General features: G+C 36.9%; 1 protein-coding gene across 9 annotated transcripts in view; it reads left to right on the top strand.

Annotated features, from left to right (window-relative positions):
- Window positions 1–20,890, top strand: part of LOC105676895 (uncharacterized) — a 300,604-nt gene that overhangs the window by 256,720 nt on the left and 22,994 nt on the right. For 8 of the 9 annotated variants that reach the window (XR_010890770.1, XR_010890769.1, XR_010890771.1 and 5 more), the window contains 2 exons: window positions 18,685–18,778; window positions 20,750–20,823. Coding sequence is in view for 3 of the 9 variants with exons in the window: in XM_067357335.1 (XP_067213436.1) it covers window positions 18,685–18,778; window positions 20,750–20,823 (168 nt within the window). In the remaining 6 variants the exon portion in view is untranslated. The remainder of the gene's footprint in view (window positions 1–18,684; window positions 18,779–20,749; window positions 20,824–20,890) is intronic. The other variant, XR_010890772.1, reaches the window with a different exon arrangement.

Here is a 20,890-nt window from a genome sequence, read left to right as displayed (position 1 = left end):
GAAGTAGTAACTGCTTCCTGTTGCCGTTGGCGAAACGCCGTAATTTCAGTAATTCCTCATTTTTCTCCATGTTCCTCCTCCTCTTTCTCTCTTCACTCTTCTTTACCCCCACCCAATGTTTTGTTTTGTCAAAATTACTCGCTGCAATGCTCGAGTCGGCACCACTTTCTTTTTCCCTTTTCAACCTCTCTCTTTCTTGATCTTTCTCCTTCTTTTTTTTTTTTACTCCAAGCCTATCACACGTTGATTGTATCAGGCTTTGTGCGGTTTCCTCGACGTTTTTCGCGTGTTCGCCAACTGTTATTGACCGAAAAAAAGATTATGCGCGGGGCTCCATTTATCGTCACGCGGTGCACGAGGGCGGCTCGGCAAAAATAAAGCAGATAAAAGGGGGGCAGAGCAAAAGTAAGCCGAGAGAAAGAGAGAAAAGGTTGCGGGTACGCACTAACAAGTGGCCAGATTACAATGTGTACGCCGGCAATTTAAACTTTTGCGACTTGGTCAGTGGCAGTCGAACGGCACGGCGCTGCACGGCAAAAACATCCGTAGGATGCATGCCGTCTTGGCCAGGTGTTGCGTCTTTGTTTGCATAAAGAGGGTATTGGCAGTGGTATCCTGTTTGGTAAGGTATTCGTTTAAATAGGATTATACAGGCGCTTTGCGCGGTATAAATCGCGGCGGGTATTTAACGCGATGAAATATTACATCATAAGATAAATCGGAGTAATCAGATATCGTTGAGAAAATGTCACGCGAATTGCTTGAAAGAACACTGAATTTATGGATTCGTGGACTAGAGTTATGGATTTACGATTTGTTTTCTTCTTGCGTCTTAATTTTTTAACAAATATGATATTTTTCTTTAAATATCAAAAAATAGTTTTGAAGTTGTAGATAATTAAAAATTTAAAATAGATAAATGTAGTAATTGTTCCAAAAATGATATTGTGATCATTTAGTAATGCTTAGATTATAGTTTTTCCAATTTTTCTTTTAATCTTTTCTAAAATTTCAATTGTGCGACTTGGATATACAACATTATTCTTAGCACTTGTAGCTACATATCTCATTAGCATAGGCGTTCTCCAAACTGTCAGAAAGTTAATGGATTATCTTAATTCATATAATTTTTATAAATTTAATATTTACATTAATAAGATGCTTTCGATCTTATTTGCAGTGATCGTATCGATATCATATTAAAGGAGATACAATCTCGCAGTTTATAAATCCACTTTTGAATAATTCCGTAGCGAAATGTGCGCCTTTTTCTTTATATAAATCGGCGTCACGTCAACAAAGCTGCAGCTGCTCGTTTAATAATCATCCTCTTAACATCGATGCGAATTGCATTCGCGCGCGATCACTGATGCGGATATTAACTGTGCGCCGGCATTGCTGCGATTGTCAGTCTAGACATCCGTATCCTCGTATCCTTCGACGGATTCATGAATATTTGCGATAGGGAGAAGAAAGAGATGTTCGCCTCTCTTGGTGCCACCTTCAACTTGGCCCCTAACCCAGCCATTTTTTATTCTTCAGCAGGCGCATGTACATTATAAGTACGAGCCATAAGAACGAAAAGGAGAGCCCCATTCGAAAAAGCGCCTTATTCGTGAAGGAAGATCGCAGCTGTCGCTCTCTCAGCACCTGCCTCTCCTGCGATCAATCCTCCATTCTCTCGTGCGTATGTACACAGGTCAGATCGGTAGTGTAGGTGCACGTTGAATCTTACGTTTTACCTGCGGGTTGCCGCACACGCGTGCGGCCACGATTTACGAGGCGCATCGCGCGAACGAGCACGAAAAAATCGGCTGGGCTCGGGAGTTAGCGTGAGGGGGGCCACTAAATCGGTGCGTCAAACGGGACGGAAACAAAATTGTGCACCAAATATAATAATTACCTCATCTCTCTTTTTTTTTTGCGTTTGCATAAATAGGACATTTAAAATTTAAACTATACCAAATTGAAAAATAGATACATTTTAGATATATTATTAGCCGTCCGATAAATTGGCATCGTGAAAAAACAGTAGAAAAATATAAAAAAGGAAAGTAAACGCTATACTTTAAATATAGCTAAAAATTTATCAAAGCAATTTCCTATAATTATGGCAATTATTTAATGTCGGCTTAAAGTATATTAATATCTACTTTCGATTAATTTGAGAAGAACTATATGATAAATGCAATGCGCTGATAATCGTAGCGGTTCGTCCTGCTGGCGCTACTAGAAATTAGTACCGGGTGCTCTGTTTGCGTGAATAATCTCATAGTAAACACTTCGGCAAAGATAAGGATTTCCAATGAAGTGAATCCTCGCGAGAATCTACACTGTGTTATGTAACACTCGATGCGTTAATGTGTTCATGCGAGCGGAAGGGCAATTAAAGAGTAACTCGGCCGAGAGCAATTAAAGAGTAACTCGGCCGAGAGTACGGGTTATCTTCTTCCCTGCGAAAGTAAACAGACACGTTTCCAGGTGTGTCGATATATCGATATATCGATATATCGGTTACAATTGACATAGCAATTTTTGGCTGCGTCCCGAAATTCACTGCCAGTGCTGGAAATCTATAATTTACGTTACGTATGTTGTAGATTTTCAGCACTGGCAGTGAATTTCGGAACGTAGCCTCTGTAATAGCATTTATCTGCGATTCTTCATTTTTATAAATTATCAATGCTCAACGTATCATCCCTATTTTATTTTATGCTTGATTGCTGCAACTTGATATGTCTGATCTACATTATGAATGAAATTACCATTAACTGCAGTAAAATGATAATATAATTTAATATTATTTTTTGTCTCTAACACATTTAATCTAATTAAATGTATTTTAATTTTTAAGACTCCTGGGCTCGCCACGGCCATGTTGGCAATCGTGGCGTCAGAGACGAGGAATTACACGCTGAGAATTCTTGCGTGCCATTTTTAAGTAAAAAGATATTTTGATAAAATAACACTATAGATCGCTTTAGCACACTTGTAAAATTGTCCGAAAACTATGCTTTTCTCTTAACAGTTAATAAACAACCGTAAACTAAATGTGATACGATTCATATCGCGATTCATAAAGCGATCTATAATGTTATTTCATCAAAATATCTTTTTATTTAAAAATGGCACGCAAGAATTCTAACGTGTCACTTCTCGCCTTTGACGTTTCACGATTCAACATGACCGCGACGAATACCCAGGAGCCTTAAATACAATATTTTTGAAAATACAATCTGCATAAAAATTATAGTTCCATAATTTCAATACTTCAATATTTTTTATCCAAACAAAATAATTATATATATCTTGCATTACATTTATAATTACAAATAATATTTTAAAATGTCACCGTAACATATATTTTTTTAAATATTAAAATTACAAAGTTTATTATGTTTTATAATTATATAATATTACATAATATAAAATTACAAAGCAATAGATTACAAAAAGAAATTCTCATATTTAAAATTTTTTTTGAAAAGAGGATGCCGGAGTTGTTCGGTTTTACCAATATTATAAAAACGGGTTATTTTTTTATTGCTTTCATAAAATCACAAATCCTTTTGTGTGATTAAATTATACATGCTAATTGTTTGGCGGCTAATAAAATAAAAAAAAAAAAAAAAAAAAAAATTTGTATGTACCAACGCATGTCGATAAAATTTCCAAAATTTTTTTTTTTTTTTTTGGTTTTTAATTTGACCAATCGCCAAACAATTAGCATGTGTACTTTAATTACACAAAAGGATTTGTGATTCTATAAAAGTAATAAAAAATAAGTTGTTTCAGATACACGATCTGTTTTACCTTCTATTTTTCGTGAAATTCTTTTTTTGATTGTGTGGAATAAAAAATTCTTTTAAATCGACCGTTTTCTATACTATTAGCATACAAACTTTAATTTCAGAAAAGGATTTTTCATTTATGCAGCCAAAAAAAAAAATTTTTTTTACAAAAAATAAAAGTCGGTAAAACAAGACTGCAGCATCCTGAGTAAAGCAGATCAGACTATTCTTAGTTGAGAAAAAACTTACGCGGAAGAAGACGAGATGTCACTACTGGTTACCATTTAGTGACACAAGTTGACACAAGATGACTCTTAATATCATTTCTGCTTTCCATTACTTTTGTGTTTCTTTTGTCGATGACACAAGTCGACTTCGATTGACTCTGCTCAGATGCTGAGTCTAGCGTGGTTAAACGTGGTTGAAAAAATGCTTTCTATTTATTGTATTTGAGATTATTAACTTGAGTTGACATAAGTCGACACAAATTGACACAAGTGCATTTAAATGGAAAACACCTATCATAAAACTATAGGACGTGCCGTCCATAAAACATATTCGTTCTCTACACATTCGTTCTCTACAAAACGTATTGCGGAGTGTGTTTTAAATGACAATTATTATCTGCACGACAAGATCAAAATACTTTTTGATGAGGCAATCAGAAAATTTCTGTTGAAAATAATCGTAATTTATCTCAGTTTTGGTGATAATTAGATCTTTGTTTTTCCGCGTAACGACAAATTTTATGAATGACACAAGATACATTTCTACTTTAAATATTCTAAAGCTTTTTTTGAAATTTTTGTTTAAATTATTTAAATTATCACATTTATTTAAGTATTAAATTTATTTAAATTCTTTCTTAAATCGAACGAATAAAAAATCAAAATTAAGTTAACGTGAAGTATTTATCAATGAACTATATAACGTCTTAAACGTATTTAACGAAACATATTTAATTTATATGTCGATTAAGTATATATACGTGTATTACACCAAGTTCTCCGTAATGCCATTTGCAAACTTCGCAACTCGCAACTGTGCCGCGACGAAATTGTCGTTTGTTCTCGTCGGCGGATATTGAATCGACTTGTATTTCCGCGTAAGTTTCTCTCGGTTACCTCTATATATTGATGAGATTAACGGCGTAACATTTTTGCATTTAATATTTTCGACAGTACGGCTTCTATGCGAGAAGTGCATTGTTTACGCACGATAGAAATATTTATAGTCGAAGTTGAATCCGACAAAAAGAATACAGATATGAAGAATCGTGTAAATATGAAGTATGTACCTTACCACGTACCTACACGCGAACTATATCGTAATCTTTCCTCTGGGATTAATAAATATTTGCAAGTTTTAATATGTCGCGTGTACATACTAGCGCTAGCCTGTGCAAGTCGATGAAGATAAGTAGTCTTTACTGCAGTGTACAATTTTACGTAATAATCATATCTCAATGTAATATTTTATAATTTTAGTTTATTCTAAACATCAGAGAATGAAGCATAAAATATATACAATAAAATCATACATTTCACATAACACATAAAGAAAATTAAAATTATTATTTATTAAAGCTTTGATATAAAGAAAAATTATAATTTTATTTGTTAAGCAAATCAAATTCGTAAACAAAGCGCAAGTTATTTTCTTTCTGCACCTATTAGAAAAATCTTAATAAGCACAGCTTCAACAGTGTGTAATGACATATCGTTCGCTGCAATTAACAGCATAAAAACGATCTTCTTTATCTGCGACTCTTAATACTCGAAATAATTCGTGAGCCATCGATGAAATCTTTTTATTTATGAACGGCCGGCACGCGCGTGCCGGAGAGAAGTTACTTTCGGAATCATTACTGGCACGAACCATGTAACGGTATTACATTATTTTACTCACCGGGTGTGCGCTGTTTACATCGTCAAAACCACCACCTTGTAACGCCACGAGTCGGTGCAAGAAGTAGGTGCGTGCGAGCGTCATGTACACACGCGTGCATCGTCTTTAAGTTTGAAACTCTCTGACTGTCGTGCGGCCTTTTTTACGCGATGAGGAATCGAGGCCTTGGGGCCCCGCTACGGCAACGAAGAGGTAAGGTGGCCCGAGCCATCTGCCCTCGACCGGATTGCGGGCTCTCGTCGAGTGACGAAGAGAGAATAAGAGAGGGAGAGAGGGACGCATAAAAATCGGACCCCGAAAGCGTTACCCAGCTGGCACGCGTCTACCTCGCAGCGCCATTATCGTTAAACAGGATCACATCGCGAGGACTCCGACGGGATTTCTTCCTCCGTCTTCTCCTCCACCGCTCATCCGTCTCTTTTCTCCTTTGCTCCCTTCCTCTCGCCCCTCCGCTCCGCTAACTCTCGTGCCCACGAAGCCGCTCTCTTCCTTAAGCTCGTGCTGCTCTTGCTGTTCGGAAGCACCTGCCGGCCACCGTCCCGGTGTTTTCGTCCTGAGCGTATCTCGCGACTCGCAATCCGTGATCTTTCGCGCAAAACTACAATTCACACATGTAAACGCGAGCACAGTCGGATCGATCGCGTTAGATTACAATTCGGCACGACACCTCCTCGTCTAGGATCGATTCGCGTGTTTTCCCATGGGCGAGTCTGCTCCCCGGGCGGAAGTCTAATTGGAATGTCGTTAATCTTCTTTGTGCCGGCTTCACGTGCCGCTACACAACGAGCGCAAATGGAGCGCGCAGTGTTCTCGAATTCGGAGCCTTTGTGCTCGCAATGTAATCCTTCTTCCTTCTTCCTGGCCTAAGTCCTCCTAATGATCTCGAGCCAGGATCCAAAAAGGAAACTTTGCCGCGAGTCCGCACCGCTAATGACCAGGTCCGGCATTTTTTCCTGGCCACAGGACAGAACTGTCGAGATCCGAAATTGTCTTGCTGTGCATCTCGAACTGTCGTGTAATGCGCGCTTAATTGTGCTTCCAAAAGCAGCTGCGAGTTTCCACCGACGAAATTAGAGGAAACTGTATCACCTTAAGAGTCAATCAATTTTGAAACAACTGACGGACAAATTTGACCCGGTTAGCTGAACTATTCTAGTATCTGGTCATTTCTCGATTTTATAAATTTGTGTTGATTGTTTAATTGAAACTCACATATAGCTTTAATTGAAACTCACATATAACTGATAGATATCAAATATTCTACAAATCGTAAGCTAAAATTATATTTAAATTGGAAATCAATTTTTTTATTAAAATTAATCCACTGTTTTGTGATAATTGATTGCGTCGTTTATTATGACATTACGTAAGTACGCGAATATTAGTATTATTTTATGATAATTGATTACACCATTCATTATGACATTTCGAAATACGCAAATATTAGTTATGCAAATATCTTATTTTTATTTTATACATCATCTTCATAATATGTTGGAACTTATTATAGAAATTTTAATACGAAAAATAAAATGACCTCGAAATTTGTATATTCCGTCCGGACAATGTTATTTCGTTTTCCTCATTGCTTGACCCGCATAATTTCGCCGATCACGAAAAAACTCGCCAATTACCGAATTATTCCTCTTTCCCTCTTTCTATCTTCTCATATTGCATCTATCGGAATAATTCCGGACAGAGAAGGAAAAATATTTTGGTCACCCGCAGACACACGCCTAATTTGCTTGCAAACCTTCGTGATTCCAAGAAACAAGAGACGGGTAGTGGCCGTAAATTTAACCGGCCGAACAGCTGGAATACGAATGCACGCACATTCGTGACTTCAATGTACACGTGGAAACGGGCGGGTGGGAAACATTGTACGCGAGGAAGAGAAAGGGAGAGAATACAAAAGACAAAAGGAAAGTCTGAGAAGACATTAAGAGCAGAATATCGCGTTGGCTCGAGTCACATCTACATCTTTCACTAGCTATATACGCAATTTCGCGTGATATCCGATATGATATCTGATATTTTGGTAAATGTCTTTCCAACGCTACAATAATATCCGTGTACCAATTATTTTTTGTGTTTCCTTCTTACACACTTCGCTATAACACACCGATCATTTTTAACACGCAGCACAAATACTTTTAGATATTAAAAATATCTATATTTATATAATATTCTTTTTTAATTTATTAGGCCATACAAGCGCGCGTCATTTTTTTCCATTACAAGCAAGGCTTAAAAAATAAATTTGTCACAATAGGATGGAAATAAACATAAATTTTGCAATAAAAGAAATAGTTATACCTAGAGCAAAGAAAAGGAAAGAATATATTATCGAGTATAGGTTAAACATATATAAACAACACGATAAAACAAGCATAGCAATTAATTTTATCTCAATAACCGATTTGCAAGTATTACTTTATTTTTTTTTATAAAATACTCGTAAGCATAATCGCCGATTGATATTCTCACAGGTCACGCCTATTGCAATATCCGTACACATTCACAGATGACGCGATTGAATGGGTCTTTAATCGATTGAATATATTCGCGACTGCGGCGTAACACACGGAAGGTGCAATTTCCGACACGTATTTCCACCGGAAGCGCGTCTCGGAATGATAAGTAGCGTCAAGCTGACAAGCTGATCGATGGATGCGCGTTCCCTCCTTCTTTTCTTATTTCGATTATTTTTATCTCCATTTGCACGTGCTGTTTTATATCTCTTTTCTTCTTTTTTGCATTGCACAAGTATCTGGTGTTATTTATATACCTTTAGCATAAAACATATTTTACTTTTCTCATTAATGATCAATTTATTTTTTTTATTCTTTTCAAAAATTAAATATTTAAAAAGTTTATTAAAAGAAATTTTCAACATAAATGAAATCATTTAAAAATTAAACTAAAATTCTAATACAATTTTCTTTGAATTTTAGCATTTTATAGCTCAGTTGTATCAAGCTTTCATCGATTATCATTTACCCGCGTAGAATAACTTGAAGATGCTCCAAATAACTTTCTCTATTTCATTCTGCCTCCGTTCTACTCGTGTGCCAATATTCGATTATAGAACAAGACTATCAAGAGTGGAAAAGTTCACTTCTGAACTTTGCTTCTCGATACGCACACAGAGGTTGTTTTGTGATCGACTTTCGTATTTGCGGCAGTTGTTTGCCGCAGATCTCGAACGTTTTCAGAATGCGATGTATTTCTCAGTAATACGATACCACTACGTATCATTTGCTCCTCGGTTGAGCAAAAGTTTTCCCTTTTCTTATAAATGCTGCTTCGCTTGCGATACGGATTATTCCGCACGTCGACATACGTGACGCTCCAATAAACTATAATCATCTTATCGAATTCCGTGTTATCACACTTCTCGCTTTCACACTGTTAATTTAATATAGAAACTCGATAATTACATTAATTCCTTTGAGAAAGCTAGATAATGTCACGGATTTGCATAATGCTCGACGCAAGACGTACACTCGCGATTACTATATTCCGGAAGATTAAATTAGACAAACAGAATTATGTAGACAATTCAGCTTTGAATTTGATAATTTTCACTTATCTCAATTATTCATTGAACACATTAAAGCAAGATGATCAAAACACTGTTACAAGGCATCGGGATAAAAATTAATAGTCGACGGTGCACTTCGGAAATCTGCATTCGAAGAATTAGTTCGAAGGGTTGCACCGGACAAAAGGAAAATTAGTCACGATGGTTTCACAGCGGGACGCAGTGTCGTTGCATTATTCAAAAGACAGCCTTCGTCTTTTCTTCTGGATTCCTCACGGTTGGACGAACGCCGTTCAGTTGACCATTCATGGAATAAACGCAAGAGCAAAGAAAAGCCAACGCTTTCTGTCGATCGAAATTTGTACAGGTTGTAATAGATTATTTAGTAAATGACTTGATCTTCTACGAACCGTTACTGCGTAAGTGGGCGTAGAGAAAAGAGATGTCCGAGTATCTACGTAACTTGTAATTAACATTACAAAGACTACTGGTCATGCCAGAACGGCCGCTGCTCGCGTTAGGATAATGAAGGAAAGTAGTTTTGTAAGATCTATCTTTGAACCTCAAGCGCGGTAAAAAATAGTGCAATTAGCGACCGCGCCACGAAAACGGTTTTTCGGAAGGAGTCATTCCGCCTTTTAATGTTCTTGGCATCGAGAGAGAAGCTCGGGGGACAATTTCGCGCTCTCCCGAATTCGTTCCAAACTCTACGGATTCCCAATGGATCTTCCCATCAATCACACTTGAAAAGTTTTTATATGTACAGGTACTTTCCTTTGCCGCTCTCATTTAGTCTCATATTTATTTTTCTTTTATGTGTATGTATGCAATGCGGAGCAAAAACACTATTTTTTTATAATAAAATATCTATGCAGAAATATTACGTTTCGATACCTTTGTATTATAAAAACGTAAGAGTTACACATAATTATTTTAAATTAAATGAGCAATTTAATTTGTTCATAGAACAACTGATTGAAGTATTGTTACAAGTTAATTATTAATTAATTAATAATAGGACAGCAATTATATGTATAATGAACTTTTAACTTTCTTTAAAATAAGATATAATAAAAAATTGCTGTCCTATTATTAATTAATTAGCAATTAAGAAATTGTCGAAAGCTAATCCGACATCTAAAAAATTCAAGCTCTGAAAGTATTTTACATTTCTTTTTGTTGATGAAAATGTTTACAACACTATTTTTGTCTTACGATATTTAATTTACGTGATATCGATATGCTTCGATGCACTTATTGCACGATTTCGCGCAACGAATCGGAAGATCATCGCGAGAATCTCGAGCCGTGTTCACTATTTATTATGTTTAATGTACTTCGGATATTGTGTTACCGGTAATTTCTTCGGTGCTCGAGATGGCTATATCGATCGTGACCGCATGAGCCGAGGGTTGAGAGAGGTCGCGGTCACGGAGAATTTTGCGTCACGTTGCACCACATTGTGTCACATTGCACCAGTTACGAATGGCACAAAAAGTAACATCGCATCCTTTCGCGTATAAATGCGCTCTTCGTTGCCAAAGAACGTCAGAACACCCAAGAAGTTTCCATTCAAAAAACCGAAAAGAAATTTAACAAAAGATACTATTCATCTTATTGTCGAAGATCATTACTTCGACTATTTTTGACATACATTTTCTTTGGAAAATTGGAACCTTTGCATTTTCTGAAATATTATTTTTAATCAATATTTTTAAAATATAGGATATTGAAAATGGATAAAGCCAGACGGAAGATGTGTGTCAATTTTTATTTTTTTAAGCTGAAAGCACAGAAATTTTAAGTCATTCATAGTTTGCACAAACAATAATTGATAATCGTGAAAATATCGGAAATTAATTTTTATTTATCAATAATTCTGATCAATTTCTTTTTTTTTACATATACATATATATTATAATTAGGATTGTATATAAAAGCATAATTCGCAAATTCGGCATTAGTTAATTACTTCTTAAATCTATATTTTTAAAACAATGTATCTTACAATGGACATTGCATTCTAATGATATTTTAATTTTTAATTTTAAATTAACTTTCATATTTTTTTGTTAAAACACTTGACGTTCAAAATAACACCAACTTCACTATAATTTTTCACTAAAAATAATTCCATGCATAAAAATAAACAAAAGCTGATAACGTTGTAAGATTTTCTAATGAAATTGTTCCTCAAGTTAATCAGGATGCAAATTTTAACTCTTATAAGATTATCGCATGGATGGTGGGCGCTTAGTAAAAAAGATTGTCTATTATATTTTTTGTTCGTAATGAAATGAATCAACTAATTAGATAATATAATTAAACATGAATTTATTAACCATTAAATTATATGGGTTAGTGCGGAATGTGAAATATGAAAAATATGATAAGCATGCAAAGATATTTTTCCACTTACAATTAGCTGCACACAAATGATTCCAGCCAGCAGTTTCATTGATATAAAGTCCAATTTTCCTCCAATAATGTAATTTCTTATCGATTCCTCCTTGGCACAGTCAGCTCAAATGTTTCAGCAAAGTCCTTTTCTCCCTATTCACACTACAATAATCTATATAGTTCACCAATTCACTAATTCACTAATTAACTGAAAATGTCATAAGCGTTTTATACAGGGTGTTTCATAATGTCCGTGCCAACGCTCGTGTGCGAAATAGAGTGCGGTAAACTGAATAGAAAAGTCCTTTACCGTTTTGCAATTTTCGCAATAGTAATTAAGATATTAATTAAAAGGGATTGACGAATAATCGCGCGTTGCGCGTAGTTAGATCGTGGACTGCACACTCTAAACGTGACAACAACGAGGATCGCATGGCAAAGAAAATTTCCCTGTATGCATTCTTCAATGCATTTTGTGAAAGATCACCTGTGACCCATTGGCCAGTGACAGCCAATCAGCTGGCACAATTGGAAGGGGAATAGTCCCCTTCCTTATGAACAATTATACAGTTGGCAAAAAGTTTCGGAATCTCTCTCTATTTTTTATTGCATATTCTTGTAGTCAATCTCGAGAGCTTTTCAAAACTATAATAAAGTTATTTTTCATTAAGAATTTTTGGAGTAATAAGGCTTGAAAATTACGTAGAATGAGAAAGAAAGAAGCGCGTTGAGCGCGTTGCCTCATTCTCTCTCACTCTATTGTAACTTTCAAGCCTCATAACTCGAAAAGTTTCTAATGAAAAATAACTTTATTATAGTGTTTTGAAAAGCTCTTAAGATTGACTGCAAGAATATGCAATAAAAAATAGGGAGTTCCATTTAAAAAATTGAAGAGGACCTTATCCTGACCTTGGTGACATCACCCAAGGTCAAAATAAAAATTATCAGCTGATAGATTTTTTTAAACCCTACTTTTTTTGTTTGAAACATTTTTCCAATAAATTAATATTTTCTGAGATAATTGGCTGTTCCGGAACTTTTTACCATTACTGTATATTATATTCAACACTAATATTACAATAAATTATCGACTGTTTGGACATTTATCACGCGAGTTTCTTACAATATTTACACCGAGGGTCCGAATCAACATTATTAATCAAACAGAAAATATTATCATACTCGCGTCTTTTTATCTCAAGAAAGAGTCCGAAAGAGCATATACTATACTATTAAGCGAAAGAAATTTCGTGACTAATGGGAGAATAGACGGCTTTGCCTTACGTGGGGTTTATCATCAACACAAAGCATCTGGAATGCCAGTAAATCTTTTTCAAACAAAAAAAACTTTCTCTTTTTTTTCTAATTTTTCCTTTTTTTCGGTACCAAAATGGTTGGAAACAAAAGAACACAGGTTTATGCTGTTTTTTTTTAGGGCAAAAAATTACTTTTCTATAAAGGTTTATAGCTCTTTTCAATATGCTGTCCAAAGAAACTTAATATTTTGTGTAAACGGATGATAAAATTCTGCTCATTTATTATTGACAAAATGGAACTGAACATCGCTTTCGAATGACCGTAATGTCCAAATGTGAAAATATTTTTTCAAAATTAGCCGACGTTAATTTCACACGACGAAAACTATTTTTAATTATCGCCAGATAATGTAAACCAAGTTTCTCTTTTAAATTAGTCATCTTTGTTATTTTTTTAAGTTAGTCATGCTAAATTTTAAAGATAAATTCAAACATATTATTATATGTACAAAATATACTGTATATTTCTTAATTATTTTGCCTTTTCTTAGTTTTCACAGTTAATATTCTTAACTTCTCTTCAATTTTCGTAAATACATATAATGGAAAAACTCATGTGATAACAATCAAGTAATATAATAGAAGAGCATTTAAGAGCCGTCGCAGGATGTTAGTGCGAAATTTTTAATTTTTCTTAAAAAAATTGATTAATTAGTCTACATGAGACAGTTAGATTGTACACCGATCTCAGACTGAGATACTTAAAGTGTACGAAAAGTATTAATACATTGTTCTCACATATGAAGAATCGTAATGTACTAATAGGAATTATTGAATATAGGAAGTATTTATTTCGTAAATACTTTAGACTGAGACTTCTGACATTTAATTTACCAGAGTTAATCTATTGAAATATTAATGTTTACGCAATACACATGTAGTTTATAAAAAATTTTTGTTGAAATGATCTTTGCTATCAAAGTAATACATCGTACATAATATTAGAGCGAAAAACACGTACATTAGCGGCATGTCATACATTTACGCAGTAGATCTTCATTTCGATCCTCGAAACAAACGCGAAGTGAATACCGTCTCGAAGACTGCCGAAACAAAGCGCGAGCTGTCGTCGGCCGGTTGAGCCGGGCGTAGTCTCTCGCGCATTATAAGAAAATCCACGTCTCGCTGGGGTGGAATCACCCCCGCAAATGCGACCTAGCTCAATCCAGCGACCTTCGGCCCAGGCTGGTGAGAGCAAGTGCGGGACGGTGGGGCACGAGCCTTGCGAGCTTTGCGAGAGCGGCAGTAACACGGGCGGCAAGGAGCAGGGCTGAGAGCTTCATGGGGGAAATATCTCGGGGAATAAAGGTATGGGGACGTCTGTCTCCATGGTGATCCCATCGAGCGGCTTCGGGCGCAGAGCGGGAAAACGCCCTTCGCGCGCGCCTCGATCCCTTCCCGCGCGTCGCACGCCGGGCCGCGTCGCGTCGAGCGCCGCGTCGCGCCGCAACGCGTCGGGACGCGCTGAGGGTCAAGAAACCTCCTCTCGCGCGCACTTTCTCTATCTCTCTCTTTCTCTCTCTCTCTCTCTCTCTCTCTCTCTCTCTCTCTCTTTCTTCTTGTCTTCGCCGATCGTGGAACGGATGTGTGAAGAGACGCGACAAGGGGCGCGCGCCGTTACCAGGATGAAACGGGAGACAAACTCGATTTTCGTCGAAGGAAGGACACCGGGACGCGACGGATCCTGACGCGCCGATGATAAGGTCAACCCCGGTAAACGAGAATTTGACCTGATTGATGGAGTAGTCTGGCCTAATAAGAACGAATAAATAATAAGCGGCGTTTTTACGAAAAATAACATCTCAGCACCATCTGACTGCCACGTAATTCATATCACGAATGACACTGTTATTCGCTTTAGGAGTTGCGGCATTTGCATATGAATGATGACTTTACTTTCCACTTAATTCGCATTCATACTCGTCGTTCATATACGCGTAATGTGAATTAAATGAAAAATAACATTTTCACACATATACGAATGTGTGCGCCGCGGCTTTTGAGGAAATCCAGGTGTGCAATTAGCATTGCATATGATTATGATAATTAACGCATACCACATTTTGCATATGCCCTTTCGCATTAGCCTCCCGAATCGCACGTGGCGTAGGAAGTGACAGCCTTAGAAAGTGAAATGGTTTCTCGGTAACCGACGATAAATCTTTTTACATGTATTTGAACGTTTCTTCACGTTTGTACCCTTTCTGAAACGGTTGTGTAACTTTCACACAATAACCAGCTGTTTTTAAATTGCTTAATTAACGAATTAACTATTTTTTTAACTTATTTATAAGATTTTTTTTTCATATTTTAAAGCAAGCTGTTTTATGAGATCTTATTATTGGCCTTGGTAGGCGTCTCTCTCTTTCTCTCTCTCTTTCTCTCTCTCTCTTATGCGCTGCATCTATAAATGATTAATGGATGAAACAGCTGTGTCTGCACTGCCAACGACGATTGCTGTTTATGCGAGAAATACAAGTGTTTTTAGCGCAGTTGCAGGTAAATGAAGTGATGACTCTATTTACCCGAAATAATACTCATGCCGTTACGTAATGAGAAAGAAAGAACCTTCTAATGTCTGGCGTGTGCAAGAGAGGTGATTTAAACTTGAGTCAATTGCGGCGTCAGCTTATCACGAGCAAAGTGTTTAACAAAAGATAAGAGATTGCTCTACATTTCTCGGCTCAATGGAGTGATTCAGACGGGAGTTTTTGGATATCAATTTATTGAATAACAGATACAATCTTTAAAATCGATATTAATCCGCGGTCTCATATTGACATTTCTTATCAATTATATCACACATTGAATCAATAAATTATATCAATAAGGTTATATCACGCGTCGAATAATTTTACTTGGGGATATATTTATTTATTTATTCATCTTGAATCTCAATTTCTATCATCGATTCCTAATCGTTCGATATTTATACCGTAATGACACTTGTCGGGTTTGCGCACTCTATGGAAGAAACATACGAATCGCGCGCAAATTTCCCCCACGCAGCGAATCTAACGCGTCTGTATTGATCCTTGAATTTTAACTTTCTCCTTAAGCATACATTTGTGGTGTTTGGACGAACAATTATGCCAGGTTTGCATAAGCGCAAATTTCAATTAACCGAGATTAAATGTATATTGAACTGAAATTGAGATTCTGACATACCAACAACTAGCTAGACGTGCGCACGAGAAGTGTTATTCTATTTAAAACTTACCAATTTGTGTTAGCGCGTTCAGTAAGAGCGCTGGAGCTTTCACTCGCGTGCACGGATCTATCTCCTTTAAGAACGAAAGCATCGAAGAAGGCGGCAGAAAGCGTTGAAAATCTTTTGTTATCTAGATTGGCAGAGAGTTCTTCGTATTATCCCTTTTAAAATCGATACGGAAACCGAAGACTTCGATTAAAACTTATATCGAATTATCAGAAAAAGCAAGAAATATTCCTATGAATTTAAAATATTAAAATGGAAAAATATGTAAAATTGTCTAAACATTATTGTACGCAGTCAACTGTTTAATCATTGTTATTAATATATCTGCCAACAGAGATAAATTTATACGTCATCAAATATTGAAAATTAATTATTTCGAAATAAGTTGACGTGTTTATATATATATATATATATATATATATATACAGATAGAATACTCTCAAATATGACGTTGATAATGATTAAAAAATCATAGAGCCCGAAAGTACAAGTTATCAAATATCAAGCAAACTTTTAATTGAGTCTTTTTAATTTGTGCTTTATTCTATCTGGAAGCGCACATATATGCGAGCATACAGAATCGTTTAATGATTAAGTCTGTAATATGTGCATAAGTGTCAGTAGGCACATGTATCAGCACAACGCAAATTTCTTACGACTCTACTCGCCCTCCTTGCCAGACCGGTGCACTTTATCTCACTTAATGTGTATACTAATTTCCTGAAACTGTAAATTATCATTTTCATTAATCGCACGAGGGGCGGCCTTTTCCTTTGCAATCGTGTCGACATAACGACGGTGTGTCGCTGATCGTGTGAAAACACATGCCTACGTGAATGATTACTCATATTGTACTCATCGAATATTTATGTGAACGCTAATACTTGTGATAAAAGATTATTAAGGTACATTTCTTCACGAAATTTTGCACTAACGACTGCACGTGCGAGACGAACGAGATCAGTCGAGCTTTCCGTATTCTAAAATTAATTATCGTGTAATCGGTCGGTATCAGCTGTTCAGATAGAGATCGCATGATTTCGTGAACATAAGAGATTGCGCGATGCTCGTGGATATTGAGACGCAAAATTGAAATTGTGTATTAATAAAAGTCATTTGCTTACATGCTGCTGAGACACGATCTGCGCGATAACCGCACGCGAATTTCGAAAGTCTTATCGATAATGAGTGAGAAAGAGAAAGTCAAATTACTGACAATTCTTAGCGATTGATCGATCATTTTGACAAATTGATCTTTTTACTTTATCAGTAACGCGATATATTAAATATATTGCTAAGCATTCCACGCGTCTCATATTCTACATCTATATTCTTTTGGGCGAGAAAAAGGTTTCCACGTATCGGCCCTCTTTAGAGAATTGAGTCCCAGCAGGTCAGGCGATGATTTACTATTCCGTGTGATTTTAATTATTCATAACGATAAGAAAACGATGGCGTCCCTTGGAACGCGCCTTCGTCTCGATCCTTTGAGCAGTCTCTTTTTTCCCACGTCGCGCTTTCTTAGAATTCGTTAAGCGTTGCCGAGAACTCCTAATTTGCGCCAACCTCGCCATCGCCCGGCCAAATAAATCTCCTCGCTGTTCGAAGCTGTTAAGCAATTCATTTCAAGCGTTTCGAAACTGAAATACCGCGATGCGTTTAGCAAAATTCCTATAGCGTCATATATGCTTTTATTCATTAATGAAATGCTTTCAAACGTTTTCCGCGATGAGTCAGTTAGTTTTATTCTTAAGAAAGTATTGCACAAAAGTTTTTGTTCGGTGTGATTCATGGATGCAGTCGCCACAATTGTCATTAGAATTCCAGATTACTAAGACTGAATACAAATAATTTCAAAATTGATGCTTCAAAATTAATTAACGAGTTAATCGATAAATCCTTAAACGTTTCGCATAAAAGTAATACTTGTAATAATTTAATTCAGAAATTCCTCCAATTCTCAGACTTTCTGACATTTACATTTTGTTTTGATAATAATAATTAAATGATAATTATGTTCATTGTTTCTAACGGTACATATTCGGGTACGCGGAAATCGACTACTCGGTATTGAAACGATCTCTTCGGATCGTCGTAAAGCCGATCTTAAAATTAAAAGTACCGCTTTCTGCAGCTTGTGTAAATGATTATGCGTGCCCAGCGCTGCAACTGCGGCCCCCATCGCGATGCTTATACTTACTTCAAACGAGCCTGCACTACGTGGTACAAGCGCTGTCTTATTAAAGTTAAAGGGCGGTGATCATGTACTGTCTGCACGTGGCGAGCACCTGCCATTCGCAAAGACAGTGCCGCGTAAAGAAATACTGGAATACGTGCCTACGTTTTATTAGAGGAAAGAAAAGAGACAAGACAAGCCGGTGTACAAATAGAGAATAATTCGCGATAAAGAAATAAGTAACGACAACGTCGCAACTCGGAGTCGCGGTTCGAAATGACTGCGCCATCGATCGCCGATATCGCTAATCACATTATGAATTTGATTGGCAGGGCCATTAGCTCGTTGGCGTCGCCCGATAAGAGTGGAGAATCCTGTCCGGAAGTTCGACGCCGAGATGTCTTTGCGGAGTCTAGACGTTGATGGGTGAGTATAAAATTAAAGGCCGTTATCGTTACACATATTAAACAATAATTAACATATACTAGACTCGAATTTAGTTCGACAAATATAACGCTGCTATGCACACAGATAAGCATCTGTTTTTAGTTACTTTACATCGAGTACAACGAACTTGCTGCTCTAAACAGAGCTATATGATTCATTGGCCAATAATAGTAATTAACTCTTGGCTGCTCTAATGAGGTCAACGAACCCCAATGTGAGAGAACATAACTTTGTTAATAGCCGCTCATAAATACGCAGCTTAGTGTATAAATGTCATTTATGAAAATTACATTCTTGTTACGTCAAAGAGCAAATAAGACTAAAGTGCATCGGCAAATTTTTCAATAAATTTAATATTAATAATTTCTCGGCGAAAGTTTAAAACAATTAATTTATTAATGTGGCAGTTTTACAACTTTTGCCAAAATGTCTCGCTAATAAAGCCTCAGGCTTCATCGTATTTATTAAAGTCTGCTCGAAAGTAAATGGAAAACAATGCTTCGATATCTAATTGCACGCTTGAAATTTAATTTACGAAGTTTCTCTATTTTCTATTGTTTATAATTTTCTCGAGGCTTATCAATAACGTGTTACTTTTAAACTCGAGCCTCCTTAATTCGCGCAGGTATCATATATGACATCACCCGTTTTTATAACCAGCCTATCATAACTCCTGCCAACCCGTTGAATGCGAAAAACAACAGTCTCAACTTTGAAATCTCACTTTAGGCTTGATGGGGGTTAAGAAAAAAAAAAAATTGACGTTAGCACGATCGGAGAATCGAGGCTGAAAGAGAACGCGCGGTAGGTCCGGGACGCTCCGAGCAGAAGGATTGAGACCGTTCCGTCAAAGTAGCAAAGGAACCCGACCGTCGCTAACGTAACCTCGCGACTCGTGAAGAGCATTACACGCGGGGGATTCGCGCAAAACTGTTCTTGTTCGCTTGTGCGTGTAATGCGGGCGACCAGCGAAGTTCGGCAAAACCACCGTCGAAGTGAGCATCCGACGGCGGCGAATCTCTGAACATATAAAAGAGCGTAATCCGTGATCGGCGTATAGAATCGACGTTTTTTTTTTTTTATCAGGTAGCGAAATTACCGGCACGCGCAAGAAATTCTTGTCAGTGTGAAGCCAGCCGTGAGAGTCGGCGTGTTAAAAGTGTTACATGCGGTCTACCACGATTCTAAATCTTTTCGCTATGATTCGACGCCCGCTTTCTTCTGCTCGTAGATCGATCGATCGATCGGTTAAAAACAACCACTTTGCCAATTTTAGAAAGAAAAATGTAAAAAGAATTTTTTAATTATCGCGGTTATTTAAAGCTTGCCTCTGCTTTTTTTACGAGATATAAAAACAAGGCGAATCTTTTTATGAGCCATGTTTTCAAGGCTGAAAATAACATCGGCGGCAGGTGACGGTGGACCGCAAAGAGATGTCCAGTTTAATTCTCATCATCGTTTTTGATTGTTCCGCGATCGGAGGCGGCCGACGTGGTTCGTGCTCGTTAAGCGTCCGTATTCATACCCGGTGGAGGGTTATATAAACTTCACGCTGTTTGATTTTTTTTTTTTTTTTTTCGACCGAGAATGCAAATTTTGTGCGTCTTCGCGACGTCTTTAATAAAAGACCTTCAGCTGTGATATCGCGTAAATGGGTCAAAACGCATTCGTTCCAAGTGTTGTAGCCGATATAATTCCATCACGAGTTCAATCTTCTGTATATCTTACAGCTAATTGTGTTGCCTTGCTAATATCAATACCGTTAATTAATGTCAGTCATCTGAGCTTTGCATTTAAAATTATATTGGCTTCGATAATTTTCTGAAGCGATCGGAAAGCTACTAACTTGTACTGCATATTGCCTTTATCGCTTTTTGCTACCATCGCAGAGAATCTTATATTGGTAAACCTTGAGATGAATTCTTATTTACATTGGTTTACTACTTACAGTGTCCGAGCCACAGCGACTTTGCACAAGCGGCGTTGTCCTTTTCTTGACATCGGCGCTCCACAGTCGTCACAAGGTAAAAATCTAAAAATACGAAAACTGCACTTTGTAAGTATTACGAGCTCGGGGATAAGCTCACACTT

This window comes from Linepithema humile, chromosome 6 (genome assembly GCF_040581485.1).
Source record: "Linepithema humile isolate Giens D197 chromosome 6, Lhum_UNIL_v1.0, whole genome shotgun sequence".
In the NCBI taxonomy this organism is placed as follows: Eukaryota; Metazoa; Arthropoda; class Insecta; order Hymenoptera; family Formicidae; genus Linepithema; species Linepithema humile.
The sequence above is the reverse complement of the archived record's forward strand: the minus strand, read 5'-3'. Positions and strand labels throughout refer to the sequence as shown.